Raw genomic sequence first — 19,315 nt, 5'->3', positions numbered from 1 at the left:
TGGCATAAATATTATAGCCGATAAAATCGAGTTTAATTGTTAATAATTAGCGAGGAAATGTTAAATAAAGGCCAACACATTTAAAATTCATTTATTTAACGAATATGTTATGTAGACACACGTATCTTTGGTTCACAAACGCGCACACGCGCATACGCAACAGACGAGAACTATGAGCTTGCTCGTTCCAGCGTTGATAATCGACACAAATGTTCGCGATGTAAATTTAAATAGAAGAAATGCAAAGAAGAAACGATGGATTCGTTAATTCTACGCGTATCTGCTTCGAAATGTTAAACTAGTCTCTTTGACAGCTGCTACTAGACCGTTGGCGCCACCTCTGTGAAAATGGCTGAAACTAAACGGCGAGTAGTTTCAGCGCTTCTCTCAAGGATGGCGATAGTCGCGCGTGTGTCGGTAAATGGAAAATTCATTGAATTAATGTTTAGGCGTACAACATATGTATCTTTCGCTGGCACACGTAGTTACCACAGATGGGAAGTATGGGAATCTTTGTTTCGAACGTGTTGATTACCTAGTGAAACGATCGCGGATCTGAAGAGGAATAATAAGAATGAAAGGAGGAAAAAGTCGGTTCTATCTGAAAGAAAGGATAATTCTAGTGGTGGTTTGACAGCTGCTGGCCGGCTGGTGGTGAAAATTAGGGGCGAGTAGTTTGAGCAGTTTTCACGGAGATGGCGCGCGTGGGTTGCCGGTAATTATTTAAATTTGAAATTCTCTTGTTTGTGTTTAAAATAGGGAGTATTTATCGAGAAGGTAATGGATAAAGCGGTAGTCGTTTGATCAGTATAGGTTTTAGGAAGAGGAAGGAATCTTGGGGAAAGCTGTTGGAAACGGCTCGCAGATGTTAGTCGTGGGGAAAGCGTAGGGTTATCGGGAAATTGTTCGAGTAGAACGGTCGGGGCAGGAGGAAAGAAAAGGGGGCACGTGGGTTGCCCGTATACTCCCACCCGTAGTTGGGTCCGCGCGCCCCACCCCTGCGCCGACGGCGAATCGAGCCCGCGCGCGCACCCGTTTCGAGCGTCGCGGTTCTTCGTAGTCCGTCAGTCTATCGGCAACCTGCGTACCAGTCGTGTCGCAGTGCTTACGTAACACAATACACATTATTATTATTATTATTATTATTATTATTGTTACTTGGCTGACCGGTGTGTTGTTCTCATTTAGAAATCACGGTTCACGGTTTTTCGTCCTCGTCCCTCTCTCGCCACGCAATTCTCTTTACACCCGAGTCTATAAAAACAGTCGTAAACGAAAGTAAAGTAAAGTAAAGTAAATTATAATACAAGTAGTATACACGCGATAAAATAGCAGAGGAACGGACGAACGAACGAACGAACGAACGAACGAACGAACGAACGAACGAACGCAGGCGTCGCGTAGTTACCCCCTGTATCCTTCTGTCTGCGCACGTCGCCGCGCGGACACCTACGGATCCGAATTCGAATCGATCGATATACGTGATAAATCGTACGAGGATACACACCAAGAAGAAAGGAAAAACGGAGTGCTGCGTGTGCTGCTGGCTACAACCTGCTGCCGGTAGATGAACGAACAAGTGTCGTCGACGAGCCACCACCACCACCACCACCACCACCACCACCACCACTACTACCACTGTAGAACACGTTCACTGGGTTCGGCCCTCCTCCGCGGGCACGGTGTATCGATTGCTCTAAAATAGACGCGTGGGAACACCTGCAGGCAACATACACATTGTATATCTACGGCGCTCTCTCTCTCGCTCTCTCTCTCTCTCTCCCTCTGTCTCTCTCTTACTTTCTCTGTGCACTGGTCTCCCGACGCCCTTGCAGCGCGTGACAGGTGCAGCACCGCGTTGTCGTAGGGCTGGAGAAGGTGGTGGTGGCGGCGGCGGCGGTGGTAGCGGTGGCGGAGGTGCAGGCGGCAAAGAAGAAACGTAACAGGAAGCGGAAGAAGCGGAACGACGAAAAGGGAGAGAAGAGAGAGAAAGAGAGAGAGAGAGAGGGTAGAAACGGAAGAAAGTATACAGAAGAGAAGAGGGGCCACCGTATACGCGCATCCATATAAATTCGTACGCGTGTGTGTGTGTGTCTGTGCGTGCGCGCACTTGCTTGCTCGCTCGCTCGTTCGCTCGCTCGGACTTCGCGAAAGTAAAGGAAAGAAAAGGCAGGAGAAGGAAAGAAAGGTGGAGAAGGAGGAAGGAGGCGATACGCCTGGTGGGTTTCTCGCGAGAAAAGGGTTATTTCCAGTGATACGTCCTGGAGGCGCCTGTCGTCTTCGCCGGTACAACCATAACGCCGCCCGCTTTAAAACGCCCGAGACGGGATACGGTGGACTCATCGCCGCCACCCGCTCGAACCGCAGCCCCCGGAAACCCCGGACCATCCAGCAAACTCGCTTGCATCATGGACGCACCGCTCTCGCAGAGTATGGACTCTGTCAACACGGTGGCCACCGGTGAAGACGAGGTACGCAACGTTCTCCTTCCTTCCACGCATTTCTACCGAGCATCCGACATAGTCGGTTCTCGTTCCCGTCACACACAGCTCGCCATATTGCTCGGTGTTGTACCCCTTTCGCGTTATTACCGCTCTGTTGATAGGTTGCACGTCAGGAAAGGCGCAGGCGCAAAGTTTACGTGCGCTCGGTCTTCACGTACACGCGTGCATACGCATGGATGGAGGATACGTATGCACGTGTGCAAAGCGGTAGAGGCGGGAATTCGATCGTGTGCCGCAGGTGACTCGACTCCGTTTCTATCGTCCGGTCGATCGCGGATGGTTGGCTGGCTGGTTAACAGGCCGGTGGTGTTTCCTTCCTTAGGTAGAGGAGACCACCTGAGAGTGTGACGCGCCATGCCAGACCACGCTTCTTATTGATTTTTCCAGAATACCTACCGTTCCCCTGTACGTTCGCCCGTTCCGTGTCACGACACACACACGCGTTACCAGACGCGTTACCCACGTAACGGTGACCGCGGCTTTTTTCCGTCCATCTTCCGCGTACCTTCCGCATACTAAAATCGTACGCCGTGAAATATCGCGATACTTATTCTCGTCCAACGGCACAACGCTCTTACACCCGAATTATTCCTGGCGATTTGTTTGCCCCGCGCCACCAGCCCGTCACCGTTCCGTTGTAGGGACAACGAACGTTAAACGATTCGAAATTTCATTCCTGTTATTCTTCGAACCATTGGTGAAACTATTATTCGATTACGTAACGGAAAATCAGTGGGCTCGCGAACCGTGCCCAGTCGTATTGTATAACGATCGGAAACGCTTTCCAGCTTTTCTACGCTCTGATTCGCTTCCCTTTTTTTTCTTCTTCTTCTTCTTCTTCTTCTTCTACTTCTTCCTCTTCCTCTTCCTCTTCTTCTGCTGGACGTCTGGCAGCAGCGCAAAATCTAACGAACGAATTAATTTTCTACCTCGTCGAGGACGAAATAAAATGGAAATTCATTTTGTAACGCCTGTTGAGAGATATTAATTAATCGATTGAACGAATTCGCAACGTAGTTTCGAACCGACCGGTTAAAAGGATAACTGGATAACTGTTTGCCCGGTGAATTCGAAAGATCTTTGTCGATTTTTCACGGGCCGATGGATCTTTCACGGAGTCTCGCACTCACCGTAGAAACGGCACCAGCGCATAAATCCCGATGATTTTATGCCCTTTTTATACTACAAGTTACAATATTTAAACAATAATGTTGCTTCGTAACGTTGTTCTTCGTAGGTAGAGATCGTAGGTAGAGATCGGGTTCTACTTTCTAAATCTGACGCGGCTACCGGCAACTCCCCGTAATCGAAACTTTTCCTTTTACGTTTCAATCTCCTCGTCGCGAGTTCTTTTCTATAACTCGCAACACTCGAATTGACAATTGCACTTTCCTTGACTTCTTTCTTTCCTTTTGACTTCCTTCTTTCGGGTAATTGGATTTGCTTGAACCATTCGTTTCGGAGCGGCATTCTATCACTAGATAGAAACTCTGTATACTTTAATTTAGTAACGTGGAAACTGTTTAGTGCCGAGAAGATTTCGATCGCGGCGCACGGGGTGCAGCGTCACGCGAGGAATCGATTAGGTTGAATATTGGTCAAGGATAACCCCGTGTAACGTGAAAAGGAGCGTTGTTGAGAAAAGGAAAAGTGCACGCAGGTAGAAATGGCCGGTGGAAATGGATCGATAAATCGAGAAACGTCAGCTCTGTTTCTCGGCGTGTGTATACCTAACGCATTGAATTTCGTACGGCTCGGGGAATGATTGTATAACGATGAACAATGGGTGGTAGCTGGGAGTCTAGCTGGTAGAGCGGATGTTGTATAACGGTTAGCCAGCGAAGAGGAACGAGACGGGAGCAGCAAACCGTAAACGAACGCCACGAGCGTTCATCCTCTCTATCCTTTTTCCACCTTTCTTTATCATTCTGTCTTTACTTGGCGTAGTTATTTTGCTGCGATTCCGCGTTGGCTGCCGCGAGACTTTGAATAATACCGACGCGAAGCGACGCAGCTTATTCTCACACCTGTCAGGTGTGCGGGCTCCCGTACTTTCAAACGTTTCCACAGAATCGAACTTTAATAGAAAAGTATGATGATACGAATCCGTGATCTTTAGGCTACTACCGGTTCTACTACCACGGTCGAAATAGACACCCCCCCTTTCTCTCGATGCTTTCGTGCATCGTTTTAATTAACTTTGAAAATAATTGTACGCCGAATATAAGGTTAATTACCGCGCGTGTATAGTAAATGCATTATTCATCGTTTTAATTAAACATCGGCTACGCTCGGTCAGATTTCTAAAAGTGGAAAAAGCAGACTTTGTCGAGTTATATATATATATATATATATATATATATATATATATATATATATATATATAATAGTAGTTATAGTTGATAAGTTTGCCGAGTACGGTGAAACGTTAAATGATTAACAAACAGGATGGTCGAATTCGCCTAATTTTATTAACATCGTCTCGCGTTGATTTCACATTGTGGTTTGCGACATGATAACGAATTGTATCGAGCATAGTCGAGGATATTATCGAACGGTAATGTTCTTTGGCAGAAAATCGAGCAGAGCAAGAACCCTTTTTCCTGTTCTATTGTTGGAAAATTGAGAAAAACTTTCTCGATACTAAAGAGTAATTAACCGGGGAACGAGTGAGCAACTGGTGACGGATAGTTTTGGCAAAAGTAACCAAGAGCGCAAGATTCTTGGCTCTTGTTTCAAGCCAGGTACAACTGATAAATACGTAGTACGTACGCGATCTCTCGACTTTCGGATTTCACATATTCTATTTTAAATTGGACAGTGTTGAACCGCTAATCGAGCGCAATTATTTCACGTCCGTACCTACCTTTATCCTCAACTCGTTCAACCGACACTCATTTACGTCGCCAGAATTCTACTTTGGTTGATGAATGGTATCGAATCGCGTTGAAAACCGCTGCTCGTGTATCTTCTGGCAACACGATGGACTTATCGGACACTGAACATTGTAAACGTACTTGATAATAGTTTGCAACGGTCATTCTTCGATCATATTCTTATGAAAGATAGATTCCTTCTCCGCGTACAGCGTTAAAAAGAAAGATCGCATAGTATGCAAAATATATATATATATATATATATATATATATATATATATATATATATATATAGTATAATTAAGTATAACAAAAGGCGCACCACTTATCGAAGCTATGCAAATATTGTTTGCATTTTCATGCAGATTTCCCTCACCCTTGCGTTTCTTTCACCTGGATTTCAGAATGCGCGTCTATTAAAGAGGAGGGAGCGAGTTGGAGTGGATGTTGTTGACGAAACCGCAGAGAGTGTTACTTGAAACGTGCATTACGTAAAATTAAACAATGTAGAGAGTTGTTAGTTACGTAACGCGTATGGTTACTCGGCTATTTTTCTTGTTTCGATATTATCTTTTTGCATTCGCGTTCGTATCTTCTCCAGTTAACTCTCCTACTACGGTTGTTCAGTTGTGACATCGCAACGAATGTTGCTTCTCGTTAAAATTGTTAAATAAACTAGTACTAAATTACTTGTAATACGTATTTTTAATTAATTAAAACTCTAGATGTATATCACGGTCACGGTGAGATTGCAATTAGTAGTGATAAAACAAAGCTTTGCATTTTTATGAACGTCCATTAAATTCAAATGAAGGTTGTTATTAGAAAAATGTAATTATCATTTCCGTAACATTTCCTAATAGAATCGCTCTATTGTGATTTAATGTAGAAGGATAATTACTCGATGGTCACGGTTCCAAGATTCGTGAGAGCGCAACCTACCTCAAAGTTCGGATCCGTCTTTTTCGTTTCTGCACGGGGGGAAATGGAGCTATGATGGAAAGAAAAAAAAAAAAAAAAAAAAAAAAAAACAAAAAAGAAAAAAGGGAGAAGGACAAGACAAGTTCGCGTTTCGATTAGATAAGCAGCGGAATGAAAAGCAAAAAAGTAAAATGTCCACTGGTGTTCGTAGGGGATTTTCGAGGCGGTACGATGCCCGAGATCGCGCTCCATTGGCAGAGACATTTTAATTCAACGGCTTGGTGCACCACACACACACACACACACACGCACGCACGCACACGCGCACGCACGCACGCACACGCGCACAGACAGACACGGGTAACGACACGGGGAGCACAGAAGCCTGGAATCATTTCGGAGCGCATGAATAAGTGATCGGGTCGCGTTCACCTCGGTTCAGACACGGCGTCGCCAGCGCGACCTCACTCTTCCCTCTCCCATCCACCAGCCCCTGTTCGTTCTCCACTCGTTCTCTCTTTTCACCCCTCTCTTCGTCATTTATACATGGAGAACCGTCTTACCTTTTTTTCGTTACCGCTGTTTCCTTCCTCGCTTCCTCTTCCTCGGAGGTTAACGTCGATAACCGAAGTAGATGGAGATGAAACGAAACACGGTGGACGTCGGAAGGAAGAAAAAGCAGAGGGAGCAGAGGGAAAGAAAGAGCCGGTGGTGTATAGAGTCAGAAAGAAGCAGTTTTCTAGCCAGAAAGAAGCGCGACTGAGGTGGTTTCTTTATGAGGGCGTACGGACATCGCCGATGCATGCAGAGCCGCGTCCTCGGTTTACCTCAGAATCTAGGGTCGCTTTTTCACCCGGAGCTGCGAAATTAATATTAATGAACGTAAAACGTACGCCGTCCTCCACTGTTGGTAGCGGACACGTGAACTACGTGTCCACTACGTTTCTAAACGATCGGCCCGTTCGGGATCGTAGCAACGTTTTTCATTATTTCTCGAGCTGTCGTGATAGGGCCACGTTTTCCAGTCGAAGGCAGAAGCGAGAACGACGACGGCCGCAACGATGAATAATAAAAGTCCGCGAGGTCAAACTAATTGTAACAAAGTTACGCGGCCGCGCCATGTGCTCGATCCTCACATTCATTTCATCGACTACTCGCGGCATCTGTGCGCGTCGTTCGAGCGAGCCTTTTACTTTCCTATTATATCCTTTCCGGTGTAATCGGATTTTTCTTTCGCTCATCGACTATGATCCGATATCATTAATTAATATGTCTGATAAAAGACCATGAACTTCTCAGGAAGAAACTCGCGCCCGTTCTCTCCTAACAATCGGCAAACATTCTCGTAAAACGGATAGCCCGATCGATCAACCGAGTCGCACAACTGAAAACACAACTCGGTGGTATTTAGCGCGTCTGTTACTAATCCCGTTATAAATCGCGTCTGTCGTGACGTCGGTGTGTCGGCGAAGGTGTGTTTAATTGGAAAATTTCTGGTACGAGGTGGACGACTATTTGGCACCGGAAACCGACGCGGCGCGTGCGACGGTGACCCGCATTTCACACGGTGGCGCCGTAATCTCGGTTCAAGCTGATTCTCCTTATTATTATATATATTCTGGCATGTGAAATTTTTTTGTACAATTTCATTCAACTTTGAACAATCTCGAGGAGCTCTCACGTCGGATCGCGATCGCCGCGTTTCACCGATTTTTCCCAGACGAAAGAGAAACCTGGGCCTGCCCGGACTGTTACTCGCAGGAGTTGGATCGAATTCGAGGGCGAGAAACGAGGAACGAAACAGAGTATCGCGAATTAATGTACGCGCATAGAATATTATTCGCGCCGTGAGAAGAAATTCTCTGTCCATCGTTCGATTTGGGTCGCACCATGAATTATAGACTAGACTCGCGCAGCTATTTTCGCTATCGCGCAAGCGGACGCGCGTGAGTCATTCGACATTTGAGAGAAATTGGAATATAAATTTCTTCGCCACTTGTAATCGTATCGCCTGTGTACCTAGTTGTCATCGCCATCCCGTTCGAATCGAATAACTTCGAAACCGAACCTTAAATATAACTAACCCGATAACTTTGATTCCGAAATCCGAGACGGCAACCCCCGCGAAAATATTCCTATACACATTTAGATACGTCTCTGTCCAGCAGCCGATTTTTCAACGTCAATTATTTTTATTTTTATTTTTCTTCTTTTTATTCCGGTCCATCTGAGATTAGTAGTTGCAACTGTTTTCATTTTTCATAGCAAATAGCGACTCGCGTTTTATTAATATGTACTGACGTAATATCACGCGAGAGGTTACGCCAGAGAATCTCTAAATTAATCGTGGTAGAGCATCGGGGCGAAGGAAACGCCGGTGGCGAAAAAGGGCCGGTGAAGAAGCCAAAGAGCAAGAAGCGTGCTTCCGCCGCCGAGACAAAATGAAATACCGGAGCTGAGCTTCGATGAACACCGGGCTCGTCGTACTCGACACGCTGGACCGTCCATTAAACATACCTGGTCACCATGTAACATCGCTACAATTTCATGTATCCTAACATCTAACATTGCGGACGTTAGGCGATGGGATTTTAACGGAATCGACGTACCCTTTATTACTATTAATAATTCGAGGAGGCTCGTAAACTCGTTTCGCCATTATTTATGCGTATTTACGGCCACGGTTATTTACGCGAAGCCATCGTCGTTCCAGATGCGAGGTGTTTGCTCTGTGACCTCGTTCAGCTGTAATATTTCATCGAAACGATCGAGTTACGATTTAAAGAATGATCGATAACGAATTATTACTCCGCGAGTAGAACTGCCTGTTGTCTCGGGGTGTTTTAAAAATATTTTATTTCCGTTGGAAATAGGTTATTTCACCTCCTCCGTACAGGGGGTGAAAAGGGGGATGTAACTGGGCTTTGATTCAGGGAAGGAAGCAAATTCTTCTTGAGAAATGTTTTGAAAGCTTCCGCGAGCTTTAATAATTTCTTTCACCGAGAACGCCTTTTCCACGAGTTTCAAAACTTTTCTTGCGACATTCAAGGAAAATAGTGGGGAAACGTGACATTTCAGGCAAGTGAATGCAGATTTAGTGTTTTGAGAACTTTCTCCCTTTCCTTTTGCTAACTGAAAGTGTTTTCTCGCTAAAAGGTACACACCCGTTTTGTTCGAATTTATTCTTTGGTGGAACGGTTTTCGACATGGAATAAATTGGACGCTCGGCGATGCGAAAAGTTGCGGATTAACGCAGCTCGCGTGGGACTGTCCGTTTTCACTTACTTCACTTCGTTTCTCTTCCTCCCGTTTTAATTATGTCTGGTTAAGCTCCGTGTTGTCGCTCGAATTTGTTGTCGAATTTTGTAAACGGGAGCTTTGAAAAAGTTTAGAAATTTAAGTTGAACCGAGTTTATAATCGCGCGTAACCCGGTAGCTAGCCCGGTAGTTAGAGAAGAACATCTAACCGGATGCGTAAATAGGAGAGGCAGGGAAACGTGACACGCTGAATGATGCGAATCGCTGACACGGCTGGTTACAGGAACTGGGAGCGGTGTTGATCGAAAACTGCGCCTCGACGTATTTCCTTCCGGTCGAATCGTCTCCTAAGTTTTGCGAAACTAAAACTTTCACGTTGCGCGATCTCAATGAGAACCCACGTGAGAGACGGAGAGTTGGTTACGGGGTGAGAGTTACGGGCCATACTTCCAGCCGGTGGCGTTTCTTAACTTTATTAATTGCCATGGCTTCGTTACAAGTTATTTCATTACGAGCCTACCACGCCATTGCGCGGGCACACGTGTGCGCTACGTCATTAATGTTGATTCACAATTATCGGTCCAGCTTCTTGGTCACGTTCAGAATCGGCCGCGCGAACGGGGACGCTCTGCGGGATTTTTTCAACAAATTTGGAAAAACTGGTTTCACTGTTGTTCATCTGTTGTTACAGGCCAGTGTGCATTTACTGTACTGGGAAAGTAGAGAACGTCCAGGGTTAAGAACTTTCACCGCATTTTTACCACCGTTTACGGTAGAAATTTCACATTCCGGAATGATCGAAAGACGAACGTTAAATTCGTTTATCTCAACCTCTCGACTGATCCGAGCAGAGTTTTTAAGGAAGGATTGACGGAGGGCATGCGATTTCTTAAAATGTAACCGACTGCACGCTTTAAAAGCGTTCAACTTGTGTCAGTTAGTTAGCTATACAACAGGTATTACAAGTGAACTGGTTTTTAGCGGTTCGCTTTCACCGGTTCGTTCGTGACACACGTCTAAATTCAGTTCTAGCACCGTCTAGTGTTGGATACGATATTTATGAAAGAAAAAAAAGAAAAAAGAAAGCAATAGTTTCATCTTGAACGAAGCTTCCGGATGTCGCGTGATCGACCCCCATGTTTGATCGTCACTCGGTAGGAGGTTGGTTGATTTCGGCCATCCGGAAAGCGTTTGGCGGGGCATCGGGTACTCGTAGGTGCAAGGTTAAATTGGATAGGCGCTCGTGAATATTAATACCAACGACATCGTGTTACACAGCATAGAGCAGAGAGCGAGTTGAGAGCTCCTTCTTCCGGTACATGCCGGGGTGAACGCGTTGCTGCGACGGTGACGCGCGAACAAGAACGCGAATGTTATGTTATGATACATATGGAGGAAAGAAATTGAGAATCGCGAATGGGGAAAGAAAGTGAGAAAGATCGTGGAAGGGTCGAAGAGAAAAGAAAAAGCGATAACGGGCGTAAAGTATGCGTATCGAGAGCAGTGAAAGCGGCTGAAAGGGTCCGATTGTTCTTTTCGTGTTTCTCTCATCCACCTGTTCGCAGCATTGTTTCCGAGGTATCGCGAGGCATCGCGAGGCTTTGTCCCTCTGGGAAATCTTACAATATGTACGTGAGAAGATGCAGATCGACGCGCCGCGGCGCGTTCTCCCTATTTCCGCTCGAAGGACTGCCGCGGAGGACTTCCTACGATATTATAATAGAAAATGCCAATCGTGATCGCCACGTATGAATCAAGCCCCGAGACAGTGGGTCCTTTATCGTGAAACAGTATCCGTCATAGGTAGTCTTTCTCGTCGTTGGCTAGCTGCCAAATCAGTAGGTAATTTACTGTCTCTCCGTTTCGCTTACTTCCGTGCCGGCCACAATGCGTTCTCAAGCTGCGGATATCTAGGTCAAGAATAAGTACTACTCGCTGTTGCACACGGTGTTAATTATGCGAACGAGATGAAACGAGCGGTATTTTTTTCGCTTAATGCAACGTTGTTCATCGCGATATAGAGAAATAGAGGGAAAAGGGGCGGAATGGACGCGGCGGTACCAAAATGTCCGTCACTCGAGCGAAAATAACCCCCGGGGCATTCTGTCGGTTAAAACTTGATCGTATACGTATTATATAGGCTAATGGCGCGAGCTTAATTTAACTGGTAATCCGTAGCTCGTTACGATCCGTGTAATACACTTTAAAATTAGGGAAGGAAGCAAAGACGAAGAGAAGAGAAGAGAAAAGAAAAGAAAAGAAAAGAAAAGGGGGTAGTATCTCACCGTCTGGTATTTTAATTCGACAATTAGCATTTGCCTTCTTTTCCTTCGTCTTCTGTTTCTTCGTTTGAACGGGTGCTTTTGAACCTTGGCCAGGTTAATTAACTCAATTATCGCTTTCTTTCTTCCTGTTGTTGCAGGTGCGCACCTTGTTCGTGAGCGGCTTGCCGATGGACGCCAAGCCGAGGGAGCTCTATCTGCTCTTCAGAGCATACGAGGTGAGTCGAAAATATAAAAGAAGAGATAACTTTTCCCCCCTCCAATCGCGAGTTTTCAGATAAACGGATTATTCGGCATCCGATTAGGTGATTTCATCATCTTCGCCGGCGTAACCGTACCGTCCAACTTGGATATCTCCGGGGAGAGAGGCAGATGTGATTCGACTTGGTTAAACTCGATCGAAATTTTCGCACGTGCCGTTTAATCAAGTTTGGGCTGTTAAACAACCGCTAGACTAATAGCTCGGCATATGGAAGATTTTTCTATCGATGATCCGTCATGTTTCATTCATAATTGGTTCAATGCAACGTCGAATGTTTGCTCGATGCTTTGGAACGTGATGGAAGCTCGACGTGAAAATCCTGTTGCGCGTTAATTCAGCTGAACAGCGTTGAATGATACTTGGCGGGACCGCATCGTCGCTATAATAAATCAACCTTAACCCATTTGCGAGAGAGTACAAATTCGATGCCTGATAAATCTGCTTTAACCTAATGGTAATAGATATTATTTAACAAATATTTGCGAACGAACTCTACTTGAATTTCGTTTCGTTTCGTTTCGGTCCGTTACTATGGACGTGGTAGTTTTTCGGTGCTGTCTTGCAGCAATATTGTAGTTTCTCTTGGCCGTTGGCAACGCGATTGTTTAACGATATATAATTCTGAAGCAGTTATTTCACGGCGAAATGAAAAATAACCGGTGACAGGATTGCGGGCCGTGTAGCGGAATAATGTAGCTAAAAACGTTCGAAATCAACTTTCACCTGGTAGAAATCAGGTTTAAACGGTGGTTAATAATTATTCGATTCGATCGGAAACGAACGCGATTGCTGGCGCATAATCGAGGCATAATCAATCGCGGGGAAAAAATGGTGCGTCCCTAGCAGCAGGTGTATTCTGGTGTAAGGTAAAAGTTGCACCGGTCGAGATTCGCTCGGATAGTAGTAGGAACCACGGGAAAGTTACTAGCGAAACTTATTTCGATATGCCCCCTTAGGGCCACTCGAGGAAAATCTATCACGGGGATCCGTTATTTCCTGCGCGGTCGATGCGCGGATCGATCGGCAGTTTCTCTCCCAGACTGATGGGCCAGATCGATCGGAAGGAAAAGTATTTTACGATATCGAGGTCGCCACGATGCAGGAGTTACACTACGGGCATCCTACGTGGTTTTTCCTACCGGAGCGATGCTTTTATAAAAATTAAACGGTGTTACGGGACCCGTATGGATTCGCGTTTCACGGGCAAGAAACGGGTGTCGCCGTTTCTTCCTATTTCATCCTCCTTTTCGTTTTACTTTATTTAATCTTTATTTTAGGGATAGGAATTCTTCTCTATCTCGAGAAGAAAAAAATGATCGACGGCATTGTGCCGGAAAATGATGTACGGGAAGCCTGCTACACGATTGCTCTCCCCGCCTCGATTCTCCTTGGCACACGGTTCGTGGTAGTACCACTGATCCAGCGATGCGGCTTTCGATGAGACAATAAACCGACGTGTTACCAACGTTCGCGTCTCAATGAAAACTGAAATATGAACCTTAAACTAATCCAACTGATCTAATTATAATAGTTGCAACAGGCACGCGAATAGTTGGGAAGGAAAAATTGGGGAGGAAAAATTGGGAAGAGGCATTCTTGTACCGTGAACCTCCACGTTTCGTCCCCGGGATGAATGTCCCAGCACCGGCTATGCCTCTCTAATTACGGCTCCGCTAATTAGTACTAACATCGTTTACGTACAATTAACAGTTTGATAGCTTAACGAGCTTTATGCCCGGTGCGCCACGCGGATGCAACAAATATTTATCTTACAGTGATTCTCCGACAGCGTTAGACGCGTGCGTTACACTTGTTAGCGACCGATCGTCACGGAGACGAACGTTTCGTTACTGGAAACGCAAAAACGATTGAAAAAAATCACAATCCGATATCCTTCGACGGGTCGACGAAGTTATCGACGTTCCCCTGGAATATTAAAATTTGCATTTTTCATGCCGCATTAAGCCTGGAGACCTTTCGAGCCATCCACCATGAAAGGAATACTTCCGTCAGAGCCGAGGTACGGGTTTAAAAATATTCGCGCGGCTTGCTCCAGTTTTCTTGTACAGGTCGCATCAATGTTTTAATATCCGCCAGCAGGTCCGGCTGGAATATGTCTAATGGCCGGCAGCATCCTTTGACCGAGTTCAAGGAAACGATCGACCCTTGACTTGTTTGAGAGAAAAGTTTGTGTAAATATCATATTGTATGATAAGGATATTAAAGCCTCCTCTATAAATAACCGTAAATCGTGCTATTCGCGAACAGGCAGTCGACGCGAGATTGCTAACAGATTTCAGTGAGTCAGTATTGATTTTCCGTTTGCCGCCTACAAAACCGCTGCGCCGCGATGATTAACGATTTCTATCGCTCTACAGCTTTTCTCTAAGCTTTGATATTGTTAGAAAGAAATGTTTAAACTGTCGCGAAACGATCATATTTTCCTCTATGAGGAAATTATCATGTAAAGCCTAAGAAAAGTCTAAATCTTTCGCGTTTAAGCGAAAAACGAAACCTTTGCGCACCCCCGTCACAACATCCTCCCTGGTTACCCCATAAATATAAATAACAAAGATAAATTCATCAAAGTTATTCGAATACGCACGGTGAAATTTATTTAGTTTAGCTTATCATCCGAACAACAGGGTGGGACAGCCGACTGAAACAGGCACGCGAATGGTTTTCTAATTGTCGCCGGTTCGATTCAATGATACTAAGGCTCTCTTTTGGGGGGATGAAAATAATGATACGATGCAGAATAATACATGTATTTACACGATATAATTCAAGAGTCCCGGAGCATTCTTATCTCGTTCTAGTATCGAGAAAAGAATCGCTTATCTTATCAGTCAAAAATGGTCGCAAGGTACATACGTTGGTGGTACAATTTAGAGAAAAGCGTACACGTGGAACGGTGCACCTGAGAGAAATGTTGTTTTTCAAGTAAATTTTAGGTAAACTCCAATCTATGGCACATAAACGTTCGCTTGCTGGTTGTCGTTTCATTTGAATTGAAAGCCGAAACTTTTTGCTGACCGAGACGAAAGACAACAGCGTTAAATTCATAGGTGAGAGGCTGGCTCGAGTTGTTCGACGTGCGTTTTATCTACGACGGAACAAGGTAATTGCACGGCAGATATGCAAATTTCCCCACATTTCCCTCTATCTACGAGCAAACCATGGTTTCCCGAACTAACTTCAGTTTATTCCTAACGGCGAGGAGGAGGATAGCGCAACGAGGGGGAGAATCTTTTTTAATATCTTATTCAATGATAATATTATTACCAGTACGATTTGTCAAATTCTAATGACACTTTGAACTCGGTTCTGTTTCAGGGTTACGAAGGGTCCCTGTTGAAAGTCACAAGCAAAAATGGGAAAACGGCGTCGGTGAGTCATTATTAGTTTTCTTTATCTTCTCCTTTTTCTTTCAAATTACCACCACCGGTCATTAACGATGAAAAAGGGAACTTTAACGCGGAAATTTACGAAGAGCAGAAAAGAATAGAGGGATGATTCCTTGCGGATAGAGCGGATAGAATTCCCTTTTACGATCGCGTAAATTTATCCGTCAACCGAGGGAACGACCCGACAAAGTGTCGACATTTTCTTGCGGTTACTCGACGGTTGGGAAACTGATGGGAAAACTTGCGCGAGCCGCTGGTTTCAGTCGAATTTCACGATCCAGAGAGAATACATTTTTTTCGTTTTCATCTCCGCCACCCCGTTCGTTCCCCATTTGCCCATTTTCATCGTTTCGAACGGTCTCGATAATTCTACCGTTAGTGCGAGTCTTGGTTAAAATATTTCCTACGATCTACTGTTTGAAAGTAGAGGGGAAATGGACAGAGTCGACTCGGAGGGTTACGTGAGTCACGCAACGCGGGAATATCGATCGTCTAATCGATTCGAATGAAAAAAAATACATCAATTTTATGGCTCCGCTATAGCGGGTAAAATGTATAACAGTGTACCGTGATAACATTAATTTATACGCCGACCGTTGGAACAGACGCGTTACACGCGACACTCAACGACTACGTTGAAAAATCTTTCACTCGGTTGAACCATTAAACGCGTTTTCCACCCTCTCGCGGCACTCTCTTCCGTGGGCTCGCAAAGTTACCCAGATAGTATTCGTATGCGTGTATCTACGCGTACATTTCTGTTTACCGTGTACGTGGCACGTTACTCTGGCCTTACTTACTGGCCTTTACTCGTATCCCGGGGCATTTTAAAATAACGCATCGCATCGAAGGATGCTGGACTGACGTCACTCGGCCTCTACGTACGGGGTGAATTCGATCGATGGGGGTGGTTCGACCTGATTTCCGTCTGGGACTGTCTCGCGAAAACACGCGAGATTGGAAATTCGAGACGCGTAGCAGCAACGCGGCGAAAATTTCTACGACTGCAGAAATCGATACCAGCACCCTTCGCGGCGAGCAGCTAATTGCGCTCCGCTCGTCTGCGCCGCGAATATTCCTCCCTTTATCGCTACGGTCCATCTGCGAATAATGAATCGAACGGTGAGTAGAACTGTTTCATCATTTCCCTTGAATAACGTACACGTTACGCGTAATGCTTTTTGCACATCCGCTGCATATTACTCGCATATTTCAACCATTACACGACCGAGTGGCCGTCGCGTTGACAGGACCGACTACCCTCGCCTTCTTCCCTCGATGTCAATACGGTTATACGAATTAGAGAAAAAGGGGGAAGAGGGAGGGAGAGGTACTTTTACTTTTGAGATACGTACGGACGAGGTATAGGTGTAGAAGGAACGAAAAAGCGTAATGACTTCTGGAGCTGCGGTTATTGCTTCCAAGTGAATTCAACGATTTTACGCTTTCGTTTCGCGTAGATTCGCTTGAATGGCGAACACTACTTTCCACTCTTCCTTTTACGGATCAAAATGAATCGTATAGCGCAGCAAGCTTTATTACTCACTTTACCACTCGGCATTAGTAACATGAAGTTCGCGAATTTCAGTTTGTACAGAATCCCTTTTACGATCCTCTTACAAGAAGACATAGAGTGTTAATCGGCTGTGAAAGTGTCGAGAACTTTAAGTGGAGGAAAAAATATTGCTGCAATTTTAGTAGCCACGTCGGGGTGAACTTGTACTCGATTCCAGTCGGATTCGCGTTCTTCCGCGAAGCCGGATCGAAAATGCCGCACCAGTCGGCGGCATTGTATAATTTTCCAACCCCCTTCGATTATGCGGGATCGCCGTTGCGCTGTTCGTCGCGACAAGCGTTACATGCATAATCGCGTATGCGCCGTTTTCCATTATTCCCCGCATAGCTTGCGTTGCAAGAAATATGCTTTTCCTATCGCCATTATTCATGCGTATCAGTGGTCGCCGAGTAAGTAGAATGAATAAGCGAACGGGTAGACGCACTAACAAGAATTTCTATGCGTGTGAAAAAGTCGAACAGTGAAACTTGATGCAAGACGCAATTACGTATTAAATATACTGTTAACCTACATAGGACGAGAACGATGGGCGTCGTTGATAAAAATGAGCTAGGCGAAACAGTACATTGCGGTCAGAAATTCCGTGTCTCGATAAGGGTACCGGGAATATGACGAGTGTCACGAAACGGGAATCTAACACAGAATTCATAAAAGAAATCAGAATTGGTGGTACTCTGGCGTACTTTGTTCGAATTACTATTTTCTTGAAATCATGAGGAAATTCGATTAATTAGTTGGGGAATTATTAACGCCATGACGACAAAATTCCTTTGCCGTTTCATTATCTGGTTCGTACAATCGGTTTCAGCCGCAGAAATTTATTTGCAACGTGCCCCCGTTATCTGATCCTGTCGATGTAATTTTGCAACGCGTTCACGAATATCGCTTTGTCGCGTGTTCCCGCTTATCAAATTTTGATTCACCAACGCCGATAAGAAATTTGTGGAAAAACCAGCTGCGCTCCAACTACAATATGTATAATGCATAGATCGTGCCAGAGATCGTTAGAGGGGCTAATGTTATTAGAGGAATAAACTGTAGAGGGAATGCAGAGAAGTTCAGAGATCGGATTCGCGGTGTACCCTGTTAAACGGATTATTCGCTTCCGATCGAGTACTTTTTCGATGTGACAAAACACGAGCCGAAATAGTATTAATTCTGTGTGTGTGTGTGTGTGTGTGTGTGTGTGTGTATGGAAAACGCACGTGGAAACTTGATCGAGTTACCTCGGGAAATTACATCGTGAAAAAGGACCGTTGAACGAACGATTCGTTTCCCGGTGAATTGCAGGCTTCTCGAATCCCCTCTTAGGAAACCGGGGGTGAACTTGCGAACATCGTCGAGTCCGAAAGCCTATTCGATCTATTTTAAGCCGTATTAACTTCAATACCAGACTGATTCCTTCGATTCGAACGATTCGAATCTGTTGCCTTTTTCAAAATAAATTCTGTATGTGTTTTGAATAAATTAAAACTGCAACAGAAGAAAGATGCAAATCTTAATCCTGACGGATTTAATCCTTTTAAGGTAACTAAAGTTTCAAGTCTGAACAATTGAACGATTTGATTTTCTAACGTATTACAGCAAAACTAACATATTTTATTTAAGAAAAGGAAATTATCTTCCTGAATTCGCATTAATGCGTATCGATTTTGTGTGATTTCAGCCGGTGGGGTTCGTGACTTTTCATACGAGAGCCGGTGCCGAGGCGGCGAAACAGGACCTGCAGGTAATAGTCCGTTTCTCGCAGGTATCGAGAGAGAACAAGTCGTGTTTTCTAATGAAATGCGAGAGCTCCCGCGGGCTCTTTTTTCAATTACAATCATATTTTCTATATATATATATACACACATACATACACATACGAATAAACAATGGCCCGCAGTTTTCTGTCCTCCCCCCATATACATATATATGAATTTTTTTCACTTTTTTTTTCTATTCTCTCTCTCTCTCTCTCTCTCTCTCTCTCTCTCTCTCTCTCTCTCTCTCTCTCTCTCTCTTTCACCTATAATATATTATACAAATATATATAAGAAGAAGATACACACCCTTGCCTTAGATTCCAGCTGGCACGGGTTAATGCTACGTAGCTCTTTACCTTTCAATTACCATACACGTACTCTCTTTATCTCACTTTATTTTTCTACCATGTATATGTATTGTATACATCAAGTTTCTTTCCTCTCTCTCTCTCTCTCTCTCTCTCTCTCTCTCTCTCTCTCTCTC

The 19,315-nt window shown here is 44.8% G+C and overlaps 1 protein-coding gene across 4 annotated transcripts in view; it reads left to right on the top strand.

The window, feature by feature from the left end:
• Positions 1-2,161: 2,161 nt before the first annotated feature.
• The window catches only part of LOC143431379 (protein couch potato), a 29,353-nt gene continuing 12,199 nt past the window's right edge, over positions 2,162-19,315 (top strand). For all 4 annotated transcript variants that reach the window (XM_076908071.1, XM_076908073.1, XM_076908070.1 and 1 more), the window contains exons 1-4: positions 2,162-2,471; positions 11,982-12,059; positions 15,440-15,493; positions 18,753-18,815. In XM_076908071.1, the coding sequence (XP_076764186.1) occupies positions 2,409-2,471; positions 11,982-12,059; positions 15,440-15,493; positions 18,753-18,815 (258 nt within the window). In that variant the 5' untranslated portion in view covers positions 2,162-2,408. The remainder of the gene's footprint in view (positions 2,472-11,981; positions 12,060-15,439; positions 15,494-18,752; positions 18,816-19,315) is intronic.

The sequence above is a fragment of the Xylocopa sonorina genome, chromosome 17 (genome assembly GCF_050948175.1).
Source record: "Xylocopa sonorina isolate GNS202 chromosome 17, iyXylSono1_principal, whole genome shotgun sequence".
Taxonomy (NCBI): Eukaryota; Metazoa; Arthropoda; class Insecta; order Hymenoptera; family Apidae; genus Xylocopa; species Xylocopa sonorina.
This window is presented reverse-complemented; position numbering and strand designations above follow the sequence as displayed.